This window comes from Anomalospiza imberbis, chromosome 5 (genome assembly GCF_031753505.1).
Source record: "Anomalospiza imberbis isolate Cuckoo-Finch-1a 21T00152 chromosome 5, ASM3175350v1, whole genome shotgun sequence".
NCBI lineage: Eukaryota > Metazoa > Chordata > Aves > Passeriformes > Viduidae > Anomalospiza > Anomalospiza imberbis.
The window spans coordinates 9856040-9884018 of NC_089685.1; the positions used below are offsets into that span (position 1 = coordinate 9856040).

General features: G+C 34.5%; 1 protein-coding gene across 6 annotated transcripts in view; it reads left to right on the top strand.

Annotated features, from left to right (window-relative positions):
- Window positions 1-27979, top strand: part of CACNA2D1 (calcium voltage-gated channel auxiliary subunit alpha2delta 1) — a 362532-nt gene that overhangs the window by 256034 nt on the left and 78519 nt on the right. For all 6 annotated transcript variants that reach the window (XR_010998941.1, XR_010998943.1, XR_010998942.1 and 3 more), the window contains exons 8-11: window positions 7996-8065; window positions 8920-8970; window positions 10034-10133; window positions 25818-25976. Coding sequence is in view for 3 of the 6 variants with exons in the window: in XM_068189573.1 (XP_068045674.1) it covers window positions 7996-8065; window positions 8920-8970; window positions 10034-10133; window positions 25818-25976 (380 nt within the window). In the remaining 3 variants the exon portion in view is untranslated. The remainder of the gene's footprint in view (window positions 1-7995; window positions 8066-8919; window positions 8971-10033; window positions 10134-25817; window positions 25977-27979) is intronic.

Consider the following 27979-nt stretch of genomic DNA (forward strand, 5'->3'; position numbering starts at 1 on the left):
CCAGCAGTTCCAAATCTTCCCAATTCTACCTGGAAATTTAACAAGGGCCTATGGGAAGTTCAGCTGAAAGCTTGTGTTCACAATATGGTATTTCTGGCAAAAGATATGTCTTCCAGTCTACCAAGCTTCTGCACAGATCTGTGACTTCTCTGTGTTGTCTTTGTGGAGTCTTTTTGTTGGGGGTCTTTTATAGAGGAGAAAGCAGAGTCCGACCTGCATCTCCACACCCTTCTCTCATCACATCACCTAGACACACATACTTGTCCTCTTCATTTGACCTTACCTGTATTACCTGTATTAGAGAATTCTTACTTTAAATGTATCTGATCATGCCCTAATCGTGTATACACATGTTTCATAAATTCATCTGCTCCCTGAGCTTGAAGATGTATCTGTGTTGGTAAACAGGATAAGTCAGAGTTTTGTTGAAATCCTTTAGACAGCCCCATGGTGTGACTGAAGGGACAACATGTGCCAGGAGCTTTTCCCAATGGACAGCACTGAATGCTGTTTTCTTTCTTAAATACTGCTAAGTTCTCCAGTTCCAGGAGACTTTATGTTCTCTGAGACATCTGGATTATTTTGTGCTATACTGCATATCATATATATGCTGCATGGCATATAAAACACAAGTTTTCATCTGCAAAACACTTCTGGTTAAAAAACTAATAAAAACATCATTTTGTCCTCATTTTGCAGATAAAAGAAACAGCTATAGAGAGATAAAATGACTTCTTCAGTGATCCTCTGAAGGTTAGGTATTCAAGCCAGGGGTATGAATAGCAACAATTCTTTTGGTATTGAGTGTGCATTTATGTTAACTCATACTTAAATTCAGTTGAAATATCAGCAGATCTGGTAATCTCCTCTGGATGTTTGTAATATCAGTACTGAAGAGGACAGTGAAAAGAACTGTTGCATTCTTCCCTTTCTTTACTGTAGACTTGCCTTCTACTTAAACTTCCTTTGTTTAACTATATAATAAGTAGGTATGATATGATGGAATTTTTAATTAATTAGAAAAAAAATCTCATGCCAGTATTTTACTAGGGTATTCCTATGGAATTTAAGCTTACGAGGTATTAAATAGAAAAATTCACACATAAAGAAAGCAGCATTTCAGTGATGATTTTCCAGAAAAATCATCTTGTCCCTAAAGTCTTCAAAATTTTGGATTAAAAATATAGATAGAACGGGGCTTTCTGAATAAGGATTATCTCTTATTTTTCATAAAAAAAAACAACCAACCAACCAACCAACCAAAAAACATAACCCAAAAAAACAACCCTTAACCTATTTCCAGATATTAGTGAATTAAGTTTCACTTAGCTACTAGAGCATTCCCTGCTTAGACAAATTAATAATAGAAGAGCTTTAAAAATCAATTTCTAATAAAATAAAAGAGTATCTCTCAAATTGAAGAACTTGCTGTGCACAGCTGCTCTTGTGTTAGCAATAAATGGCAAGCAATAGTGTTGTGGCCATGATATTGAACTCTCCAGAGAAAGTAATTACTGAAGCAGATACTAAGAGACTGGGAAGCCTAAAAAAATCCATACAAAATGAATCAAAAGCCTTGAAAAACTGAGAATGTCACTTTTTTTTTTTTTTTTTGCAAAAGGTTTTATATTTTATAGCTGTTAGTTCCTGTTAACAGCTCAACATTTAAAGGCGCCTTTAAAGTAGACAAACAAAGTAAAACCACAAACTCTTTCCTACTAATGCAGCTTATAAATTATCAATTAGTGCAATTAGTGTGTGTGAGGCAGATACTTCTACTTTTTCATAGAAATAAGCCTCTTTGAGTGTTGTTCACTTTTTTTTTTTCTTTTTTCCTTTGAAATCTGGGAGGGAGGAACAGGAACTGACGTGATTTGGATCTAACCATACTCATCATAGAATTCTTGGTGGAAAATACCTTTAAGATCATCCAGTGTAGCCATCAACCCAGCACCACCACCACGTTTACCACCGCACCATGTCCTCAAATGCCACATCCAGACATTTTTTTAACTTCCAGGGATGGGGACTGCCACTTCACTGCACTGTGTGTATCAGTGCTTCACAGCCCTTTCTGGCAAGAATTTTTTACTAATATCCCATCTAAATCTCCCCTGACACAACTTTGAGGCTGTTTCCTCTCATCCTGGTCCCTTGTTACTTGAGAGAAGAGATTGACACCCATCCCACTACAACCTCATTTCATGATATGAAAAATCTTACAGTAACTTCAGTTATGGCTCATTTTTCAAAATGATGTGCTGAATTTTGCAGTTACATAGGCAGATCCATCGAGTTACAGGATAACCTGTTATTTCTAGTGAGTTAATGAAATTACATACTGCAGCTCACCATGCCTTTGTGCTGAAATTCATTCCATCTTTGTGTCTTTATGATACAGATTTAAATCTCCAGAATTTGCTTTTATAGGAGAAAAAGGAAAACCACAACAGACCCAACAAAACAGCTTGTTGCTTCTTCTTCTCAAGCTCTGATACTCCAGCCCTCTTTGGGACATGGTCCCTAGTCCAGGTGAAACTAATGCAAGCAACACATTTAGGATGAAATTCAGTTTATACATGCAGAAAGAGAAATGTTTGCCTCTGAAATAAGATAACAGAAAGAGGTTCATTTGAAGTGGCAGACTGAAGTATGTATTGCACATTCTAATCGCTTTTGGGTGTTTTGGTACATAGGGACCAAAAATCAATACATTTGTTTGTGTATGGACTATTCCCATATCAAATCTTTGCTTAACTGATTTGTGATAAAACTGAGTGCAGTATTGCCCATAACATAATTACCCATTGCCACATGGGTAATGCATTCTAAAAACCTCACTATTATTATCCTCTCTTTTCTGTATTGTGATGGTGCCGTGAAAGTTACAGAAGATATTGCACAGACCTGTCTAACTTAGATAGATTTTACCCGAACACATTTTAAAATCTTGGCAATTTCAGTCACTAGGATAAGAAAATCACAAGGGAATGGCTGCATTCAGTTCTGACTGAACATCTTGTGTGGAGCTGGTCTGTAACAATCTCTGTCTTGGAAGGATGGTACTAACCAGAATTAATCCAAGGCATCATTATGGTACAGATATCCTGAATACTAATTATAGCAGTTGGAAACACTTTATGATTATTAAAGTCAGGGACTTTTAAAGTTATGGCTGTTTCTTATTTTTAGTTACCATGTCTCACCTTTTACTGAAAAAAACAGCTAGGGAATTCTACAAAAGTGCTGCTGCTACAATGAAATTCAGCTGACTTCTTTCTGAGTAGAAAATTGAGGAGTATCACATTTCTCAAATAGTCTGGATTATCACATATCTGAAATCAGGTTTTTTCACATAAATTCACTAAAAGAATTATGAAATATCAGCAAAGTATATCCTGCAACTTATACCTTTGCTCTTATACCTTACATCTGAGAAAGACTTTGCTGAATCTGGCTCAAGGAATTGAATAGTCTGTGGTATTGATTGTTTTGAATATCCACATGAATGGTGATTTGAGAGATCACAAGATAAAATTTGGCATTTGTGTCAAAATTAAATGATGTAGTCTGGGATTTGATAATTAGGATTTGTTACCTATTTTAATATCAGCTTTTAGCCTCTTTTTTCAAATGTGTTAATAATGTAAAGGGATGTAAAGCTGTTAATAGTTCATCTCTGCCTCTCTGTTCTTTGCACATGCATACCTAACCAGTAGAACAGGGCAGAACGCTCAGGAGTTTCCCTCATGACACTCACCTATGCCTCTGGAATCATCTCATGAATTCAGTATGGTTAGTTGTAGCCAAGGTCTGCCTTTCCTAACAAATATTTTCATTTAGGCTCTACCCTGTGAGCCTCTATAGTGCATTAATTGGTTCTGCTTGTTATCAAAAAACCTGAGGATTTCTACTCTAAATAACAGAAATAACAGAAAAACATGGCTTACTCTTGCTTGAATTATATCCAGTCCTTGTATCTCAATAATGCAAACAGAAGTGGGAGAGATATCAAACTCAATGAATAATTTATAAATTATCAAATCTATCCACATGCCAAACTGGAAAATCATCAAAAGGGAACATGAGTAAAGCCTAATGAATGCACCAGAGAACTGCGTAGTTTTGACATAGTTCAAAGATACTCATGTGCAACAATGAACTCTGGTGGGGCTGATTTCTTGAAGATACTGGTGAAGCAGGTTCAAAGCCACCTTATAAAAATGTATTCAACAATAGATTATATAGACAAAACTGTAAATCTCAAAATCCTTGATCAATTTAAGTTTTTGAGGGAAAAGTGTATTAATATTTTGTGGTTTTCATTTTGCTTTTATTTTAGACCACTTTATAGCTTTTGTCAGTAAGATATAAGCCAGTTTCCCCAAATGGCTTTATAGTGTTTTCTGTATATGGACCAAAAAAGCAACACATCTCTTTCATTGGTCTCCATCCCTTATTATTTCCTGCATAATTATGAATGCATACTTACTTTTTTTTTTTTTTGCATAAAAAGTATTTATCATTTTTTAAAAGGTTGTTTTAAAAATATTAAATCAGGATAAGTTAAAATTGATCACTGGAGATCAAATATCATAAGGGAATTTCAGTTTCCTGTTAAAAACAGTTTCAATAGTATCTATAAATCCATAAATGCTCAGAATGTTAGTAAAAGCAATGAATACATTTCAGGCCATTCAAAACCTTCAAAAATTAAAAGTGTTATTCCAGATAGAGACTAGAATGAATAGGTAATTAATATTAGGCATGTTAATTCTTGAGGTTGAAGCACTTTGGTGTGAATGAAATTTCAGATACTAAGGTCTGAGTCCTTATTTATGTTATGCAGAGCCTCACAGAGACTTTCTACTAAACTATGTAAACTGTTGTAGAAACCATCAGAAAGATCAATAGAACAAGTTTTCTCATTATATATCTTAATTAGTGTATGATTCAGCAGCCATTAATATCCTGTGATAAATCATGCAGTCATGGAAACTTAAGCATGTAGAAGCTTGTTATATTTTTCTGGAAAGAAAATAATATATCTATTAGGAAAACAAAACTTATTGACATGTAGGACAGGAAATAGTGGTTTCACTGCATGGTAATAAATAATGTTTTTAAAGACCTTCTCCAGATAACCCTGAAGCTGCTGACAGTCATTCCAGGACTGTGTGTACTGAAAGAACCATGCTAATGAGCAAAAAGTAGAATTTAGTTGTTCACCACTGTGTCTATCTACCCAAAACAAAATCACCATTCACAATCTCATTTATAATCTTCAGAAGGTCCAGATAGGCTTTAAATAGCTTGCTGAGTGGCTTCTACTCAGTTTATTTTGTGTGTAATTGCACTGTTATAGTTTTTTGCCTAGTTCTCATGAATGGCTTCCCTTCCATTGTTCTTTTTAACCTGCTAATATAGATGTAGACAAAAAGAGACAGTTTGGGCCTCACTGCAATCCAGGCTACTACTTAAAAGTTATGGTAGAACTGACTCCAGGATTAGCAGCTCAAGGTTAAACCAAAGGAATTCTGCTCTAGATCACTTTGGAAAAAATTGTCTTTACATCCTTGATTTTACTGTCTCAACCAGAATTTTCGAGCATCCTCTCCATATTTAAAAACACAACCAAAGAAAAGGAATTTCTAATTGTGTTGAGATTTTTATTCCAGCTAAAAACCCCTCAAGCGTTGTTATACAATCGTTTGGTGCTTTTAGAAATACTAGGGAAAGTTTCAGGCATTTCAAATTTTGCTATTAGGTGTTTAAGTCAATATAATTTTGCCTCTTCATATTTCTGAAAGGTTTGCCACATGCTCTTTGGTCTAAAGACCCTGGTTCTGAAGAAGTTTCTGTTGGGAGAACTGATGTTGGCCTTAAGGATGTGATGTGCTTACCTGTCAGGTGGTGTTGCATTAACATGTATTTGTAGCTCTCAAATTTTGCAGAAAAACGTAGCTGAATTATTTCTCATGGTCTTCTGTGGCACAGCTAAAGTAAAATCTTAACCCATATTTCTGTAAATCTTAGTTTAGAATCTAGAAAAATTATCCTGTAGTTTAAAGTAGGATGTGAAGATTGTGATATCTAGCTAAATGTTCCTATGATGGTTTTCAGTAGATAATTTATGTTAGCTAAAGGGCCATTCTGTCATTCTGCCTGTAGAACATTTGTTCAGTTTTAAAGTATTACCTCTGTCAGCATTCACTGTCACAGTATTATATGAAGATGATGTTAGAAGGGCCCTCCTTCAGCTCCTGGCTTCAAATTATCTTTGAACCACTATCCTTTTGCTTTACAGAATGAACTTAAGGAGTTGAACTTATCTTTCACGCGAAATAAAGTAAAATTACCAGTGTAAATTGAATTTTCTCTGTTGTTTTGAAATAAATCTGGATCGTAACTTGAGATAATTCTCAGTTTATGAAGGCTGTCCAAGGTATGTGTCAATTAAGAGGGACGCATTTTGTAGGGCATAGGCTTTTTACTGGATGTCACTGAAATGACTGGAAGTTTTGGCAAAGATATGGCAGCCTTGGTCAGTATCTTGATTTATATTTGCTATTTTACCTAAAGAACTCATAATACAAACCGAAATGAACACATTCCATGAAGGTTTTGCAAGTTTCAGGGAATGTATCTGAAAGATGGATTTTCAGGTGGAATTTCTCTGGAAAGGATAGCCTGGACAGAAACAAAAATATCCATCATTGAACATATGCTAACCTTGTAGACTCATAAAGTACTGGTGAATTTAACCTGTGCATGTCTAAGTAATGATACATAAGATAGAATTTTAACATATATCCATCTCAAATAATTAGATTCTTTCCTTTCTGAAAATTTCAAATACTTTTATCCTGTCAGGTCCCAAAGGACCTCTTAGGTGGTCCAGTCTAAAATCATGGACAATACTGGTAGAGATTTTGAGGTTTTCTTGGTGTGCAACAATACACAGTGTTCCCTCTGGCTGCTGAATGTGTACTGCTAAATGTGGGTTACACTCAGCTTAAAGGTTCCAGTAAGTGATAGGCCAGATCATGGTTTGGTCTCTTAGGAAAGGGTTCATTTTGTAAAATCAAAAATAGGCAGCTGCTCAAAGCTGATGGCTTCTTTTATATTCATGGGTGAAGATATAAATCTTCCATTTTATCTTAGGTATATGATTTTTCAGGAAAAATCCTGTAGCTGCCTATATCTTTCTTTATTTCCTAGACAGAAAAATGATTGATGTCAGGAAATAGCAACCCCAAGGCTTTTGGCATACAGTGGGAGAAGAAATTGTGGGACATTACCTCATTCCCTGTAGCTTTTCACATTTTTATTTGTGTTCCTTAAGCTGTCACATGGTTTTGAAAGGGTCATTTTATTTTCCAGTACAGAAATAATTCCCACCCTTGATGAAAATTATGGTAAAGCCTAGATTAAACACTTGAAAAAGGTCATCATTCTTAGCATTTTCTTTACAGAGACATAGATATTTACATATCTTTTTTTTCAGAGACTATGCTACTTTCATGTTACTTTTCTAATATGCATTTTTAGATTAAGCTTTTGAGTCAGTGAACAATTATTTAGGCTCATAACTGAGGTGCCATTATTATATGCATCAATAATTAACTTTTTATAAAATTAAGTTGTTGTTAAAAAAGTTGTTTCATTATCTGAAGTGTTTTGGTTGAATTTTTGGTTCCATTGAAATCAGTGGTCAGCTATAGTCAGTACCTGTTTCTTCAACACATGTACACATATGCATATACATACACACATACATATATATAGTTTTTTTGCATTGTATTATGTGGTAATATGTATAAGGGTATCTAGGTATTTCAACAACATATTACACAAATACAGACTCTTTTTTTATCCATATGAAATTTTGATATTTATATAGTGCAAAGTCTGTGATGTTGATTCATTACATTGTTGTAATTAAAATACTTGAGATAAAGTTTTATTTTATTCCATACTTGTTTATTTTTTTAGCTTCCCCATGGGTAGATAAAAGTCGAACTCCTAACAAAATAGATCTGTATGATGTACGCAGAAGACCGTGGTAAGCTTTCTTTTTAAAGGTTTAAAATATATATGTAAAGATCTCTCTCTATATATATATAATATAATTTCTAGATATTACTGTAAAAATCTTTTTTTCTGCATTATTGTAATGGTACTTATTTAAGATATTGTAATTTTCTTTTAAAAACTTGTTAGTTTTTCTAAATAAAAAAATTTCAAGTTATACTCCTTGTTATTCAATATCCACTATAGTTGTTATATTATTGGATTACATAGACTTTTCATAGGAGGATAACTATCAAATTGGTGTAAAATAGTTAAAAAATGATTTTGTGCCAAAATCAATTATAATCCTGAGTATTAGACTGAACCATTCTTCCAGATTTTTGCAAATATTTAAAAACATGCCTCAGTGATTTAGACCAGCAATAAAATCACTAGATATATAAAAGATGGGAGAGCAGTGGTATTACTTCTCATGATTTTTTTAATGTAACCCTCTCAAGACATAAAGCATATTGATACTTGGATATAGTTGGACATATTTTTTCCAAAGGACTAAGTATTTCTGCCTAAGCTGGGCTGAGTAATAATTCATCTGTCATCAAGATCTGTAGCTATGATATAGCATTCCTGTTTTTCAGTTGTGTGAAAACAGTGAATTTTGATTAGTATCTCCTATGTCCAGACTACCCTAATGTGGTTTAGACTGAGATATACCTAGGAGACACAGCAAGAGAGGAAATAACAGCACATGGGTTTTGTACTAGCTACAACAGGAAGATTTCGTTGGTTCACCTACTTTGAGTTTAGAGATCACAGAGTGTCTTCCATCACACACAAAAAATGTGTATGCAAATTTGTGTAATTCATACCATTTATTTATTTCAGGTATATCCAAGGAGCAGCATCTCCCAAAGACATGCTTATTTTAGTGGATGCGTAAGTGTTTAATGTCTGAATATTGACATTAGTGGGGTAAAAGTATTTTGGTACATTGAACAAATCTCTGTATGCTGAAAAATAGAGAGGCATTTAAGGGGTCCCTGTATGCAAGGTTCAAAAATCTTGGTATGAGCAAAATAAATACATAATAGAAAAGAGTTCCAAAAAGCCCAAACCAAACATGAAAGTTATTTAAACTGGAGGCAAGGAGATGTTTATTTAAATCACTTCAATATTTTTCTGTTTTCAACTTATTAATTACTGCAGAAATCAAGTACATGTTTCTCATGTGCGTGCCAAGATTTGTTGTAAAGCACAAGTCTAAAAACAAATTACTAAAAACATTACAATAGATTTGACAATGATTTAATGCACATGAAAGATAAGAACGTATGTGGACTTTGTGTGGTTTACAGTACAGATTTAAAAATTGCCAAGTTCGGTTACTATAAAAAATTGCTAGAAAGCAAGCAAAGAAATGAATAAAAGCTTGCTCGCTGCTTCAGCAAGGCTTCTGTGGTGTAGGCAATGTTGAGGGACTGAAGGGAGCATTGAATCTGATGTTTCAGATTGTTTTATGCTAAAAAGCTTCTCAGGCATAGAATTTGCATTTAATGCTTTTACATGTGGCAAAGTGCTTTCATATCAGCAGTGAGTTTTACCAACATTTGTTATTTCTTCACTTCAGCTTAGGTTTTGCCTTGAATCAAAGAAGCTGTCATTTGCATCTCTGGAAATCCAGAGCTGTAAATCTGAGTGTAGGAGTATAAAATGTTTAGATAATGCATTGGTTGAAGGTGTTAAACTCAGATTTCTTGAAAAGGAAATGAGTAAAGAATGCAGCATTATGACACCATCTGAGGTACAGGACTGGGACTTTGTATGCCAGTTTTGGACTTACTTTAATAATGATAAATAGCTTAATAATTATGAGTTGGAAAATTCAGGAATTAAATTGAAAATTTTAACATTAATGTGGGTGCTCTGCATGTTTTTTTTTTTTTTTTATTTTTTACATAATATTTGCTGAAATGAACTTTTCTATTGTAAATTTTTTTAGGAGTGGGAGTGTCAGTGGGTTGACATTGAAGCTGATCCGCACGTCAGTCATTGAGATGTTGGAGACCTTGTCTGACGATGACTTTGTGAATGTAGTTTCAGTGAGTATCTGTTCTTTCCACAGAATTTGCATTGTCAACAAAGCCAAAAGCAAACTATTTTTAATACTAGATGTGAGATACTTGGATGTTAAGCTGCAAAGAGACTTAAAATATATTGTATTTGTTTTCTTATAAAATAAAATGAATGTCCTAGATTTGATATTACATATACATTTGAGTGAAGGGCAAAAGTAATTTAAATAAACTCTTGCAGAGCCAAATTCTCCTTTCCAATATAATTCTATTGTCTGTATAAATCCTCTCCCATTAAATTGGTATATGCAAATTCTCTTGAAATAATTACTAGTTCACAGAATTTCTACACAGAAGATGTTTGGATTGCTCATGTTGTTTGATGCATAATGACAATAGATGTGGAGCCATATAGCTGACCTGACCAAGAAATGTTTCTGAGAAGTTCTACAGTTCTTCACCACTTGATGGGTGGCAAAAGAATTTTTCTCATAATAAATAATAACATAGAGGGAAGAATGTATGAAGAAGATATGGGAAATTTTCCATTTTCAGGAGAATACCCTGGATGTCATGTTCTAGCCTTAGGAATAGCTTTTTAATTTTTGTTTGATTTTTTTTATTAAGCTGTTCAACTGTAGAGTTTTGATTCTATGTATTTCGGATGAGAAAACTGGCATATTCTTAAAAACAAAGCCTCAATGATGTGTAACTGGAATGATTTTGGAGATAATTTTCAATTTTTAGCGTCATGTTGTAGCCAGCCTGAGGGAAAAAGACCTGAAATATAACTGAAATTTATTTTTTAAAACCACTTATTGCTTCATGGTTTGCTGACAGTCTAGCTAGAACTTTCTGCAAGGAGCAGACAAGTGCTTACTCACAATGCTTTTTTGCTTGTTAAAGTTTTTAGTAGTGGAAAAGACCATTTTCCTTCATTTAAATTGCAGTGGGGAAGAAAAAAACTGATGTTTTTTATTATTGTTATTAAAGGAAACAAGCTTCTCTGTAAAGGTACTGGGCAGTTAAAGTCTTCGTAGTTTCACCAAGTTACAAAAAAAAAACAAAAAAAAACAAAACAAAACAAAAAAAACTTGTAATCTAAACTGATGGAAATTGATTTGTATGTTCAGTGGAGCTGTGCCAGCTTTCCCTGCTGGAAAATCTAGACCCCTACTACCTCTTGATTTACACATATTTCCAAACTCTTTTTTTACATTTGGTCCATGATGACCAGAAGTAGTGTATCAATGCTAAGCCTTCCTTAGGCTGTGTTCTATAAGCTATGGGTCATTATTATCTTAATGAGGCCTCAAGGTCAGGATTCGTGTCAAAAAAGGACCAGAAACCCTTAAATATTTTCTACAGTGTATTTCCCCAGGGGTTTGTTGCTTACAATATAAAACAGCCATTTTTTCCCTTTGGATGAACTTTAGAGATTCACATCAGAAATTTGATTGCAGAACTGAAGAGAAAGTTTTGGTCGTGTTGTTCTCATCATCATTGAAGGGCAGCAATCACAGAAATGTGCATAATAGAGCATGGCATCTCTAAATCTTTCATAAAGTGCTATTTGGTGTTGTTCCCTTATAATTTAAATTTGTCTTCATTAAAACTTTCCAGTATTATAATTATAATTAAAATTACTTTGGTATAACCTATGTTTTCATGTATTCAGGTGATTTATGAATGGAATTGAGGTGGAGGAGTTACAACATATATTTTATTTCTCCAATAGACAGGAAATTGTATGCTACAGATAGGAAACAAATGGTTGTACTACAATAAGGCATTCTGTACGTGAGAGAAGTGAACACAGAAGTTTGCTCTTCGAAGATTTTAAGATTTTTTTTTGGTTTTTAAAGATTTTGCAGAATCAGTTTAACAGTTGGACTAGATAATATTTCAAGTCTTTTTCAACATAAACGATTCTACGATTCTATCATCTTGATTCACAAAATATTCCATAATGGAGTAGGTCTATCTAAAGTCCAACTCCAGTGCTTCCTTAATAAACTCAACAGGCAAAAATAACAACTTAAACATTTTGTTCTAGATTAAATAAATGCAGATTTATTCTTTTTTTTTTAATCAACATATTGCATGCTTTTGCTTAAGAACATTTTCTCTGAAGCATCCCAGTATTAGACATGATAGGCTAATCAAAAAGTCCAAAAAGCTAGGTGAAAATGTTAAGTTAATACAGCATTAGCATATGGATCCATGAACACTAACACTAACTAGAAGTTATCCACAATTTTTCTTTCCCTCATGGATCTTTTGGCCTAAAATGTGACAGTTGTTTTATGGCTTGTTAGCTTTAATAACCACAGAGTTTTTGGTCTGGGGTTTTGAGTTAACTAGAGAGCTGTTTCACTGCTAACCTCTGCCAAGAAGTTGTCCCACAAAGCCCATATGCACGATGATTCATGCCCACAGCTGAAAGACATGGATTTAAACTCATGTCAATCACTTCTTAAAAGTGACAGGAGGATTTAATGAACTGTGCCTTGTATATGAGAAAATCCTAGGGAAAAGAAACCTTAAAAGTAGATGTGCTAAAAACATTAGTTCTACTGAATAAACATAGTTCCTGCATTTATGTCCAGGGAAAGAAAGGTTGAATGCACTGTTACGTTGTAAAAAGATAGCCAGGGGTTAATATATCATGGTTTCCTTTGGGATTTGCATGTTCCTTATCTGAAGTGCTGTGCTTTGTTGCAGGGAGAAAACCTGCTGTTTGCAAGGGCTTAAATGTATGAGTAATACAGCTGTTTTCCCACTAATCCGGTTAGAGGCTTTGATAGCAGTGAGCAGTAGATGATAGGGGCAGCAATTCCATCCCAGCATGTCGTGATTTAGTGGCTTGGCTTCAGATGTTGACACAGAGAGTGTAATTTGTTTGTGATTGTGGGTAGTGTGCAGGAGAAATGTATTTCAAATCTGCAGAGGTGCAGAAAACCACACAAAGGAGGAGCCTCCCTTACAGCAACAGATGTGTTAAAGGTCAGGAGCTGCTGTACTTTTAAAATTCACTTAGCTTTTGTAAAAATCCAAACTAGTATTTACTGCTTAGGAACTGGAAATTAAATGTCAAGAGCATACGAGATAGAACAGAATCATATTCTGGGAAAATTGAAAGCTCATCTCCTGCTCTTGTGCAGTTCTGAGTTCTGCACATTGAGTAAACTCAGAGGGAAGGTGATTTCTACATGAGTTGATTTCAAAGAAAAAACTGTGCATCCAGCCTATGAAATTATTGTTAGAGATAAAAAAAAATCTGTGGATGATTAACCTCTTTTCCCACTGATTTTTAATAGCAGTTTTTCAGATAATTCCACAGCTCAGTGTTTGCAAACCTGTTTACTTTGTCTCTGTTACTCCCGAGATCGTAAAATCTTTACTCCTTCTTAATTAAAATATTTAAATATGCTAACAGAGGGAAAAGAAAGTTTTTTAAAAGTCTTTTCAATATATCAAAGGGCTCCTTTCCCCTTCTGCTACGTGATCCATCCTGTATTCTGCAGTTCATATTGCACCTATTTGATCTTAAATTCAGGGACATGTTCCTTCCTTCTGGGAACTACGTTCTTAAGTTTATTTTAAAAGTTAAATAACATGCCACAGGTGGAAACCTTAGCCTGAAGTCCTAGTGGAGGTAGGAGAATGCTAGATTCTAGAACCAGGTTGTATGTCATGCTTATACTACCTTTGCTGGAAATTTTAGCTTTGTAGGAATGTACTTCAGTTGGCAAAAACGTGAAGAATTTTATTTAAAAATAATTTTTTCCTTTATTATTTCAATGTAATGTTTTTAGTGGACCTGAAATTAAATTGCATACTCAAATGGTATGACAGGATTTTTTACTGTTTTTGAATTTTGAAACAGAAAAGTTCAGTGGTGCTTAGTTTTTCCAAACAACATCATTACTTGAGGGAGAAATCAAACATGATCATGGTATCAGTGGAACTGAAGTATTTCTGTTGGTGGATCTAGAGGAAATGAGATGTATAAAGGGGTTTGCCAATGTACTTTGTTTCTTACTTTCTCATTTTCCTTAATGGACAATACTAAGGAGAAAATATGAAGGTGCCTGCCATATTTTTCATTATTTGTCAAATAAAAAACTAGATAGAGAATCAGGTTCCCTCTACAATAAGTATGTCTGTGAGTTAATCCTGAAGTGATTTAATCCTGAAGCATTTCAGGTAATGAATGACAGTAGCTGCAATTAAGTGTGCAGGTTCATCAGCATCATAGCTGTGTGAGACAGTAAACAAATACATGTAATTTCTTTTTTTGGCAGGGGACATGGTTTGGTGTTTTGTCCTAGTCACTGAAAAGTGATGGAAAGGCAAGTTTAGGTCTGACTGTTGAGCTTCCTGATTCTCTTAACAGCAATCCATCTAACTGACCTTTCAGTTTGTCTTAAATTGAATGGTTCATTTTCAAGAAAAGGAGAGCAATGAGAGATGCAGATAAACACATCTTGGTAGCAATGTTCCTTAGTGGAAAATCATTAGCATTCCTTAATGGTAAGTCATTATCTTGCATCTTCCATATTCAAGGAGCAAGTGAATTAAATGTAGTTTTTTTTCAGACAGGTATATTTAATAAGCATTGTAGGTGCAGGGTTAAAAAAGCTTAGAGAAGTTATGATCAAAATCTAGTATTCAATTTCTACATTACTAATAATTTCAGGTAGAGCAAGGCCATGCATCTATGGAAATAAATGCAGGGGAAATATATCTGGAGGACACGTTTAGCAAATGTAATGAAGATTAATATTCTGCAAACAACAATGGAGAAAATTTGGAAATTATGGAAACCAAGGGATTATTAAGAAGTTGGAAAGAAACTTATTTTCGCAGCAGGAATTACAGTAGTATGAACAGTGTTATGGGATGTTTATCCGCTTGTAGAATTATGTTTCTTTTTACCTTCTCTCTGAAAGGAAAGTCAAAAAAGGAATCAGTGAAGATCTCTTAAAAGTCATTCATGTGGGAATAGAGTTGAGAGGAAGATTAGGGTAGAGAGAATGTTATATTAGCTGACTTTTTTGAAATGAGATTGACTTCAGTGGGACCCTGATCCTCAGGAAAGCAAATTACACAGTTTGTTGTCAAGAAAAAGAAAAAGTGAGGGACCACAAGGACTCAAGCTTCTTGCAATCTTCATCCGAGATGATGAACTAGAAATGCCTGTACAGTTTCAGTGACATGGTTAGAGACAACGTTTTGTCTAAATAGGGTATGGATTGATGGTTCACTTGCTCCTGGAAGGCAAATTATAAGTGTTTGAACTCAGATTTTGACTGTATGACTCCTTTGTTGTGGCTGAATACTGTTACATATATGTGGACATATCAGTAATTTAACACAAAAATGATTGGCTCAGATATTACGAAAAATATTGTGTCTTCTCTGAGGACTGAAAATGTGATTGCTGGTGATTGCTTGGCTCTAGAAAGCATCTTCTCACACGCCTGAGTGCATCATCTGAGAAGGTGAGTTAGAGGCATGCTCTCAAACTCACAGAATTTGAGCTTTTTTTTTGGTTGTTCTGGGGTACAGAATCTAATGACTGATGTCATCACAGATGAGAAATGCTGTTGTTGGGAAACTCTTGTATCCATAGGTTCTCAAACCTGTCAGGTAAAAGCACTGCAAGAAGCACTAGTTGAAGACAAATTTGAATGGCATATAACTAGTTAAAATGCCTTTAAAAATTCCAAGAAAAGGTTGTTGCTGTCTTCATATCAATATTTAATGCCTTTCTGGAAGATGCACTTTAAGCAAACATCTACCACTAAATGTACTTGTTACGGTTTATTGCAAAAGTAGCAATTTTAAAAGGGAATTTTAATGACCAGTGATAGGTGGGTGGTGAGACAGCATACAAGAGGTCAGATTAGAGTGTCTCATTGACCCTTTTAGCCTGAAATCAAGAATATGTAAAGATTTTGGTTGATTGTTTTTTTTTTTTTCTCTTTGTTTTGTCCTGCCAACTTAAATGTTTGTCCCAATTAGTTGTTCATCATCCACCTTATTTATTAATGGACTGGAAAGTACTTCATTATCCTTGTGTGATAAAAATATTCAAAATAGTAAATATTGCAAAGCTTTCATTATTGCAAAGAGGAAATACATACCAATTCCTTTTTTCTTTTCTCCGTCTACTTAACAGTTTTCCATGTTTGTCTAGCAAAAGACACATTCAATAGTTAAGCTTTCTCTTATCCTTAGTGTAAGTAAAAATTTCTTTTTAACTTCATTTTAACAAGCCCTACAATACTGTCTCTGCAATAAGACCAAATGTCAAATACTTATATGAAACAAACAAATACAGAATCGTCCGTGATAGAGAGGTGAAAATGAAGTGTTACTTTTCCATCCCAGTGATAATATTCCTTGTGGTACTTGCTTACATTTCTTCTGGAATATCTGGCTTAAATTAATAATGTCAGTGTTTAAAAACCAATATAGCATAAAAATCATGTCAATTCTTTTCTCTCTCTGAAAATTACAGTTTGGGCCAGGACCATCTCCAGAAGCCAAGTTGCCATGTTCACCTCTGAACTGTGCATAAGCTACTAAGCCTTTGTAACACTACTGGCAGGCAGATCCCACACAGAAGCCACTCATGTTTTTATTCAGAGGCCATCTGGACATACCTGATATATTGCTACAGGATTTAGAAAGAAATAATGTGTTTCAACAGTTTTTTTTCTCAATTTCTCATTTAAACTGAGCCTTAGATAGCTACAAATAAACATGACAAACTTTTTGAAGCTTTATTTTTCTTTTAGAATTACAAATTAGTAACCAAGCCATCTGAACTCTGGAATTTATTTGTTTATACATCTATTATTTTACCTGCTAGGGGAAAGCATATCATGCCAAATTCAACGCCCCAAGAGAGGTGAGGCTGCTGCAGCTCTGTGACATGTATCCTACCAAATGTCTTCCCAACTGGCACAACATACATGGAGCACATATATACACATACATACATAACATATATATAGATATATGTCTACATAGGCACACTCACACACGCACACATGTATATTTAAATCAGGCCATCCACACAGATAACACGAACAAAGGCAGAACATTCATGTTAGCCCACATATGAGTTTCACTATTAGAGACCTCTAGGACCAGCACCTCTGTTTCACACAACTTTTTTTACACAACTTTTTCATCTCCAAACCAACTAAATGAATCTCCTTACTCTTATTTAAGGGTTCATCTCTTACATATTCCATACTAAGTCCTGAGCAAACCTGAAATGCACTTTATAGTATTAATTGTAACTTAAGCTTGCTGTGGAAGGAAAATGTTTAAAATATGTGTAAGATAGGAAAAGAGACATGGAAAGATTTGGAAAAGGAATAGTACAAATTTAAAAACAAGATCTGTTTCATTTTGTATCTGTCACGAAGCATTAATTCTAGGGAATACTATGCTTGAGTGAATGAAGATCCAAAGGGAGTAGAAATTAGAAGCTCAAATTGTACATTAGGATGTCAGAAGCAGGAATGTTGCTGGAAACTGTACATTTATTACTGTACAATATAGATGACAGCTCCAGATGACTAGAAAAGTCACCTCCATCCCTATTTTGAGGGATTGCTTTGGGCATCAATACACGTTTTTATTGTCTCCTCTTATAGCTGTCAAATGTCAGGGAGTCAGACTTCTAACAACACATGGCAAGGGGGTCTGTGATTTCCAGACTAAATCTGAGCTCTCTAGTATATTAGTAGTATTTAAAATGAGTAGTGTATAAAAAGTAGTATATAAAAAGTAGTATTTAAAATGTGTAGTTTAGTGGTATATAAAATGATTTTATAGCTCTACCTCATGGTTCCCCTGGCTAATAAATCTGTTGCATCCTTCCAGTTTCTTAATTTTTAGCTAACGACAAATCTTACTAAAGAGGCCCCTGCTTTGTTAGACATATCATTGATCTTGGAATGTTTTATGACATGTCAGATGCTGGATCAAAAATGCATTGCTGAGTCAGCTTTCCAAATAGGAGACTTATCAGGAAGCATTGTGACAATATCATTAAAAATTTGTATGGAAGAATGATTTCTTTAAATATAAACTAATTTCTTACCAGTTCAGAAGAGGCTGGGCTGGGCTGGCTTTAATGATTCTTCTGGAGAAAGATAACTCACATGTTAGTGAAAAAAATAAGAAAATGCAGGCTGTCCTGAAGTTTTGAGACAAAGGTGGAGGCTATTTGTTCTGTGATCCATCTTTTAAAAATATACTTTCTATAACAGTCATCTATTTGTTAGGTAATAATTATGTGTGGCAGTATCTTAGTTTGGAGTGAATCTAAAGGATCTCCTAACTTAGGCAAAGCATGAATGAAATACTGATAGAGTTCTCAAGACTCACACTGTCAAGGCTCACACTTTTCCCTCCTGTCTCTCACTTCCTGCCTTAGCAGCAGCATCTCCTATGTCAGCACTGTGCTGCTGCAGCCTCCTCACTGCTCTGGAACTCCAGGCACCTGCCCAGCCAGGCACAGTGCTCTGCCACAAAAGGGGAACAGGCACATGGGAGTCAAGATGTGAGAATGCAGAGGTGATGCTGTGGCCCCCTGCTGTTCCTCTGCCATGTGAGCTGATGCTAAAATGTGTGTCTGTCTTGTAACTTCTTACACCCATTAAACATTCATCTTCATACCCTGAGGAGCAACCTCACATATCAGGAGAATCTATAGGTTACAATTTAATACTTAAAACTTTCTCTCTGATGGCCAGTGAGGGCACATGAGGAATGTCAGGGAAGTTCAGTGTGGACATTGGGAAAAGGTTCTTCACTGAGAGGATGGTCTGGCACTGGAACAGGCTCCCCTGGGAACTGGTCATTACTCCAAGCCTGTCAGAGTTCAAGGAGTTTCTGGACAATGCTCTTTGTGGTTTAGTTTTTTGTAGTCCTGCATGGAACAGGGATTTAGTCTTGATGATCCTCATTAATCCCTTCCAACTTGATATATTCTCATGATTCATCTTTTTGGCAAGAATGCTTCATGTTTTAAACAACTTGAACTTGACTGAATGAAGATTCTCCCTGTCAAGTGATAACAAGAAATTGTCTACAAAATAATTTTCTAGGAAGTTTCTTCTTGTTATAGCTCTCTTCTCCAGTGGATCTGGGGAGCAGTGCCATGGAGGGCAGGCTGCAGGGCTGCAGCAGTGCAGCAGTGCTGTAGTTCAGATCACCCAGCTTTCCCTGGGAGATGCTGAAGTTTACAGTACTGAATTTTTCAGTGGAAGTCAGAAACACATGATTTTAAGTAAATAATACATGCTAACGTAGCCACAGCAGCACAAAAGACCATAAATTTCATCTTGCTAAGCAAATTCATCTTTGAGCCTATACTGACATTCTGTGTTGTAACTGAGATTGGCAGTGCAGCATCATACTTTATGGTCTTAACATTAATCCTGGGGTACTTAGTGGGAGCTTTGCATTGATTTATGTGCAGATAATAATATTGGTTATAAAGGTTAAAAGAGCTGACTGAGAGCAGACTTTGGTCTTATATTTGGTCTTTTCCCTAATATTTATCTTATATTATTCTGCAATATTTTTCCACAGCTTTTTATTGATCTAAACAGTTTTATTGTTTTTGAATTCTGCTAATTCTGGTGTATGGCAGACATATATACGTTTAACAGTGAAAAGAAATGTGTTACATTTTAAATCTCAGGAAATGCCAATAGTGCAAATTGGCATATAATCCTAATTTTGTTTCCTTGATACTTGAAATACAATTTAAGAAATGCAGGTGTTCTTCTTCTCAGTCCTGGAATAAGTTTCTTATATCTTCTCTACTGTGTATCTGTAGGATTGTACTGAAGACTGTCTGTACATAAGTCATAGAATAAGAGAAATAAGTTATTTTATAGTAAGAAATGAATGGTAAACTTTGATATCAAATATTATTTTCTCTCATGTCAAATTACAAGCCTTTATTGCTTGAACTACCTCAGATTTTCTGTGTACTGAGAATTTACATGGGAATAAAACTTGGAAAATTGCCTTCATATTATTCTCTAAATGAGTTCTGATAAATATTTATAATGTCTTCTCACTACTCAAATACAGGTTCTAACTGGCCTTATTCAAGATTCAGTTATTCCTGGGATTAACCCTGAAATCCTATTACCAAGCCTAAAGCAGCAGGGAAGGAAAAAAAAAAAAGAAAATGACAAAGCCGGATTTAGCTACAAAATGAAAGCCGGGTGAAATGAGATCTATTTCACTATTGCTCATTTAATACATATAGATACAACTGGGTCACCAAGCTGATTTAGCCACGAGGTAGAAGTAGCATAACAACAAACCTCAGCAGGCTGAAAGTCAACAGCAGTACTATCTGAGTAAGCCTTTAGCAAAGTCACTATATTTTCCTCTACTTCCAGTTTTCCTAGAATGATGGTATTGATTTATTAATCTATTGGGATTTTGGTATTTTAAATGTGTTTTGTTTCTATAGCAAGTTTAAATGTAGAAATTACTCTCTGGTTCAAGTTTATATTATTTTCTATAAAAGATAAACATTTATGCATGTTTAAAAATGCACCACTTTCATGCAGTTTAAGTCAGGTTCTCATTTCATGTCAGAAATTTTTGGAAAGGGAGATTTTCCTAGGGTTTTGTTGTTTTTTGGGTTTTGTTTTTGTTTATTTTGTTTATTTGATTGTTTGGTTTATGTTATTTTTATTTGGTTTGGGTTTTGTTTTGGGTTGTTTGTTTGTTTATTTGCTTGTTCTGGGGTTTGATTTGGTTTGGGGTTTTTTTTATTACTAACTTTCAAATGCAATTCCAGAAGATTCTAATTAAACATGATATGTTGAATCAATAGATGTCAATAAACAAACTAACAGAAAAGGGTGGCAGTAGATAAGGATGATTGGGAAAATCTGAATTTTTACAACGACCTGGTCCTGCATACTTTATGTTATCACTTCTACAGATTTTGGAGGCTCAGAAGGACATTTAGAAAGTAGGCTGGTTTACATACAGCTTTTCCATAATTTTCATCCTTCTGGAGTCGGGACCTCTTGTGTTCAATATGTGGAAATTTTTCTTTAAGGAGGAAGTTTAGATTTTAATATTTGTAGTTTTTCAATAATTTAGAACACGAATATTTTTTATTGGTTTAGTTGAAATGAAAATTTTTTGCTAGCTACAGAAAGCACTAATGTCCTCCTCCAGAAATGTAAAATTCCACGTTTCATGGTACTGCTAAGACCAGTTCAACTCTTTTTGTTTTAGTGCCACCTAGTGACTAAAACTTAAAAAACTTTTTTGAAGTTTTCATTTTATTGGCGTTTGGTTTTGCATTTTGCAGTACTGAGATGATTACAGAAGATTTTGTCCTTTTCAAACTGAATCACAGAGTTTATCCTGAATTTTGATACTTTCTTTCTTAGTTTCAGACATTTTCTCCGTTTTTTTTTTTTTTTTTAACCTCCCCTTTTTTTGCCTTATACTCCCCTCTTAATGAAAACACGTATCTGTAGGGTCTTGATATTCATTCTTTGATCTGCATATCCACAAAGTGGAACAGATATAGGAAATAATATTTCTGTTTTACTTCCCTTGAATTCCCTAATAACCTCATGTTGTGGTAGCAATATTAGTAATTTTATTAGAAGGATTTCCAGGTTGAGATTGTGGAAAAGAGGAGGCTTTTAGCAATGCATAAGTAACTATTCTGGAATTAGAAGAGGTTTTCAGAATGACAGCCTCCTATTTTCTGTAAGTCCAGCTCTAGGGGCACTTGGATTGCAGAGGTCCATGTGGCTGGAGGAGCCCACAGCTCAATGGAACTCCCCAAGGGAGGGGAGAGGTCTCAAGCATTTAAATCTTTTGCTGCAGTTCTGTATAATTTTTCACTGTTTTTTTTTTTTTTTTCACTTGGTTTTCATAAGTTGATCATTTTCTGAATAAGAAGATAAGGTTCTTGTAAGACTGTCAGATTAGTATTTCTGTTTCAGACCTTCTCCAGAATGACAAAGCTCAAGCAGCATTAGGCTCAAAGCCCTTCATTTGGATTTTTGTCTTAAGTTGAATTGGTTTTCTTATCTTTCAGGTTACTGAGTTGCCCCATATAAGGCCAAAGATTGTACTGGTGGTCTGAGGTCGATGAGGATGAGTTCTATTGAGACTTTTTGTGCCCCAGTAGCAGGCTTAGTTATTCCTGCCCAAACCTGTGAGGAGAAGGTCTTTATTTCCTCAGAGCAGAGGATTGTTCTGGGACATCCCAGAGGTGAAGACTGCAAAAAGGATATAAATAAATGGGGTAGTGCGAAATAATCCAGTGGAAACTGCATCTAGATCCTATACCTTGCAGGTATAATTACAAGACAGGTTTAATTATATTAATACTTCATGATGATTTAAAATAAAAAGCTCAAGGTTATCCTGTTTTCCATGATTTACAGCTGTTTTGCTGCAAGCTTCTCTTATTTTAGCTTAGATAAGGAATAAGCTTTTCATATATTTGAAAAAATAGAAGCTGTCATTGGTGGTAACAGACTATATAGGGTGGCTTTACATTTTAAAAATTGAAAGGTTTGCCCCTAAATGTCATACATTGTTTTCACTGAGCCCATGGCATCATAAAAAAATTCCTTTTATTTCATTTTTTCCAATAGCACTTTTGTTGCATATGTTTACATTTACTGCAATAATTAGGGGGAATGCTTGGCTGATAAAGACCCAACTGACACGTTTCACTGAGAGTACTTTGTTCAATAAAGTATGGGTTGTAATTACCTTAATTTTACACCTTTGATAGGATTTGATTTTGTAAGAACATGGAATTTCTGAAATGGCAACTGGTTTTTGAAAGCTTACGCGTTCTTTGTTCAGTTAAATACGAAGTGATTGTGTTTTCAAGAAATCTTATGGTCTGAAATAAGCATTATTATGGTACTTAGGGGTCAGACAATGTGACCAGTAATCAAAAAAGGCTTAGAGCAGTTTTTTTGGCTTGTAAATTAAGATGTGTAAATTTTTACACATCTTAATGTGTAAAAAGTTATAGTGCCACTATTGCTATTATATTTCAGATGAGCATAAGTAAAAGCTGGCTCAGTTTGGCTAACTGTAAGTTTTGAATGGTCCTGGTGTTTGTCATATATGGAAAGTCAGTTTTAAGGATTTTCTGATGGCTTTTACAGTTGAAATCCTTCCATTACTTCAGTACTTTACTGGAGTTCACATTAATTAAATTCACCCCTGAGTTTTCTTTCCCTTTTCATCAGCATTTCATCAGTCAGGTTTGAACTTTGCCTTCATCTCCTAGCAAACTGAAATGTTCATTCTGGAGGATTGCTGTTCCATCTACTGATTCCTTCATCGAATCAAAAACTCTGCTCATCTGCCTTTCTGACTGGCATTAACATTAATGTTGACTGATGTCTCTGCAAACAGCTGGCTCATACATTTGCTTAATTAAATTAGAGCATTTGCAGACTTTGGTTGATGTAACTCTCCATGCTACAAATGTGTCATTTCTTTCCTTCATTTTGCATCAGCATTTGTGCATCTATAGATGCAGAGGCTTTGGTTTGACCCTTTGTTCACTGTACAGAGTGTGTGAGTACAGTGCAATGCAGTTTAACGTGTAAGTATAGTATAGCAGTTTCCTTGTCAGCTGCCTGCACAGTTTGAACCAGTATTCCTTAAAATATTTTAAAAATCATTTCTAGAGCATGAATTACCAATCCATGTGCTGGATACCTGACCTTCTTAGAAATAATTATCCTGACATATTTGCAGGACTGCTAGCAAGTTACTTAGATTGGCAGTTTAATGTTAGTGACATTGCACGGAGAAATTTTCTCTTATCACTATATTTTCATTTGAATGTCTAAATTGCTGTTTGCTATGGCCAAAACAAGGCATGCATGTGCTATAGGATGGAATTTAGGATTTCTTTTACATTAGGTCCTTAAATAATTTCTATATTATATCACTGGTGAAGCAGTGGAGTGTTTTCACTTTATTTATTCAGATGAAATTGACTTTTGTAGGGCAGAGCTGCCTACTAGGTAATGTTTTTTTGTTTTTGTTTTTGTTTTTTTTTTTTTACTTTCCATATAAAATTTCTGTACTTTTACCCCAACTCACAATTTGAATTGGTTTTCAGACCTTGTCTTTATAAAATTACTTTATGTCTGTAATTTTCCTATCATGGCTATAAATTTAGGTTGAGGCAAACTGAAATTATTCCACAGCATACTAACTATTTTCATTCCCACATGGTTTATGTATCCAATAATCATTAGGTGATTTACTGGTTACTTCTATAAGAAATTTTTATTGGAAGCACCATTGAGTATGTAAGAGTTTTGCATCAAAGTGAACTGGTTACAGTTGTGTGATTATCTCATGGTTTTGCTTAAGCAGCAAAACATACTGGGTTTTTGGTCCCAAAAATATTCTTTTTTGGGCATTATGGAATACATTAAGAACATACAGTGTAATCCCCTAATAACATGATTTGAAATACTAGGCATTATTAAAAATGGTTTAATACTATCAATCCTTTTATGCTTTAAAGTTTTGTTTGTTATAAGTGTCGTACAGTTACAGGTTGGTATTTGCTGCTGAAAGCAGCTCTCTCTCTGTGCTTTGTGCCTGGTACGTGGTGATTTTTTTTAGACATGTAAGTAGTTGAGCATTTATTGAAATCTGTGATCTTATTTACCTTTTATCTACAGAGCACTATTGGACTAGTTAGCAGTAGTGAGACTTAAGCCAATGAGGCTTGATTTTTAAGCTATTTTAAGGCTTTGCACCAGGTTGACAGCATAAAATTATATTTATGTTTGCTTTCACTGAACATTCATAATCAGGAAGAAGCATTATAATCTGCTTTCAGTTGAAATATAAATTGTGAGGTCTGTATTTTAGTATACATGTATATATATGTATATTTTTACAGAGACAAATTTAAAAGCAATCCTAAACCAATTTCCACTTGTGCAGACAATATTTTGCACTTTAAAAAATTTCTCTGTATGTTTTTACATAATGTCAGAATATCATATAAATTACTTTTCATGGGGTAGTCTTTATGGATATGTGAGTAAGACAGTAGAAGTATGTGTTTTCTCAAGACACAAATTTCTATTCCTATCATCAGTATTGTCATATTTGCAGCTGTACTCTCCTATGCTTCCAGGAGTGTATTTTTTATTCCATAATTTATATATACCAATTGAGTCTGATCTGTAAGTTACACTGTAAAACACCAAACTAATTCATGCAATATGGAAATCACCTGATAATTCAACCAATATTTTTCAGGGGGTTAAAAAAGGTAAAATATAGCTTTAGCTATGTTTTTTTTTTTAATTTCCTCCACTCTGCATTTCTAAGTTTTATTTCTTTATGTAAACTTGAAACAAAATTCGTGTGAATTTTTCCACTATAGTAGATTTTCTGGGTTGACACAGAGTGAAGCATCAAATACTTGTTTTTTAAAATATTTAGACTCATTTTGGAATCCCCTGTCACTACTGGTTGCTCTCAACATGGTGGAAATGAAAATCTAGGTTTGACATTCTTCATCTCACAAAGATCGAGAAAACATAAATCTTTACTGCTACAGTACACAGAAAAGAAAATTAACTGTCTTTAATACTATTTCTATTTATTTTGCAGTTTAATAATAATGCTCAGAATGTCAGCTGCTTTAATCATCTTGTCCAAGCTAATGTGAGGAACAAGAAGAAACTGAAAGAAGCTGTCTATAAAATCTCTGCTAAAGGAATTACGGATTACAAAAAAGGCTTTAGCTATGCTTTTGAACAGCTGCTAAATGTAAGTATTTAAGTAAGATCTCTCTTCTGTCAAGTGAAGAAGGAGAACTGGAATATTCACCAGGCCACTGCATGCTCCTTCATTGTGTAACTAAGTGGTAGAAGTGCAAACCTATATTTAGCAAGTAAATGTATCCCAACAATGTTTTTTTCATTGCAGGTTTCCCAGCAGGTTGCTAAGACTTTGCAATTAATTTGATTTTCAATCTTTTGTACTGTTTTAATTCATTCATTCAGCTGTTTATTCATTTAACATGTGATTCACAGTTGACACATACTTGTGGTAGTTGTTCAGTTAATTTTAGAATGGAAAGATCTGTTTTACTGTGTTGTTGTTTCACTTTTACCACATCATCTCCTAGCAATGCTTAATTAACCTACAATTTCACATTTATTAAAAGTCATAAATGCTTTACTATGGTTTGAACAAGATAGAAGATGGGAAATTAGTTGGTTAATAGAGGAATGTTATGCACCTGATGATGCCTAAAGTGTAGTATTCACTCACTGAGACTATTCTAATTCCTTTCTTTTTCTCATGTATAAAAAAAATAATTTCCTCAAAAATTAAATGCATTGTGTCCATTTTTTAAATACATTGCACTTTCTAACCAGGCACTAGCTTTTTGAATAGCAATGTTTCCTGTTTATAGCAAATGTTTGAGGTTTATTAGAAAAATTTGAATGGTTCATGTAGTTGCTTAAAAAATAGGTCTACTTCTTACCTTCCTGAAGTAGGCATATTGTATCTTAAATCTTAGCTTAAATAAAGCTGTATCACTTGACAGCAGGTAAGGTATAGGTTAAGTATTTTTATCCTTACTGGTTTTGGTTTTCTTTTGGTTTTGTTTTGGTTTGGTTTTTGTGTGTGGTTTTTTTGTGTTGGGGATTTTTTTTGTTTGTTTTTTGTGGTTTTCTTGGTTTGTTGTGGTTTTTTTTTTGGTGGTTGTGGTTTTGATTTTTTTATATTCTTTTTCCCCATTCTGCCACATTCGAAATTCAGGAAACTTCCCTGATACTGTTTTTGCAGTTTAAGGCTAGATCTGCTGTAAAAAAAAAAAAATATAACCTTGTAAAATGTTGATGGAGAAAAAGAAAATGCAATGTTTTTATGGGAATTTTCTCAGTATACTACTGTTCAGGAGTTGGGGGGGGAAATGAGACGGTGTCCTCTGCTGATGGCTATATAAAATCACAAACAATATTTTGAAGTCTGTTGGAAATTTTGGCTCAGGCTGGATGGCATTTCCCCCGTTCTACACCTGTTGACATCTTATGTAGAGGGAACCAGTAAGAAAAGAAATTTTGCCAAATATGTTCCACATAATATTGATATTTGCTTAAAGTTATGGATTACATTTGGTGCAGCACCAGATACATACTTTGCGTACAGGCAACATTAACAACAGCTGAACACAGAGGAAGCCTCAAACTGGACTTTTTGTAGGACTAAAGTATTACTCCAAAAATAATTGGAGATAAGTGTTAAAGTGGGACCATCTCTTTTGTAGCTGGAGGCAGAAGTGTGATTAGCCTCACATGATGTCTGCAAGCCTAGAAATTATGGCTAGATGCTGTGGATTGCAAAAGGTTCTGGATATATACTCATCCTCTCCAAATATTGCCAAATCTAGCAGGAAGAGTAAAGGGCTGGTGATGGGTTTAGGCCAAGGCTCTGGTGACAAGACTATATAATATGGTGGTATAATGCAGGCTAAAATAAATAATAAAAGAATATGCTTTGAGATAGTTGCCAGTTGTATATTTATTCATTCAAATAGTACATTTGCTTTAAGGTCCAGATAAATGCAGTATTGCTCAAATTTTCAAAATAATTTTCTGGATACTGTTTCTGGATAACAATTATTTCAAAGAATTTTCCAGTATACCAAATTAATGTTTGGTACCATGAAAAAAGGCTGTATTATGTGTTCCTAAATAAAAACAGACACTTAAGTTTTTCAGCAGAATAATTCATGTGATTAACAATAATCTGGATTCCAT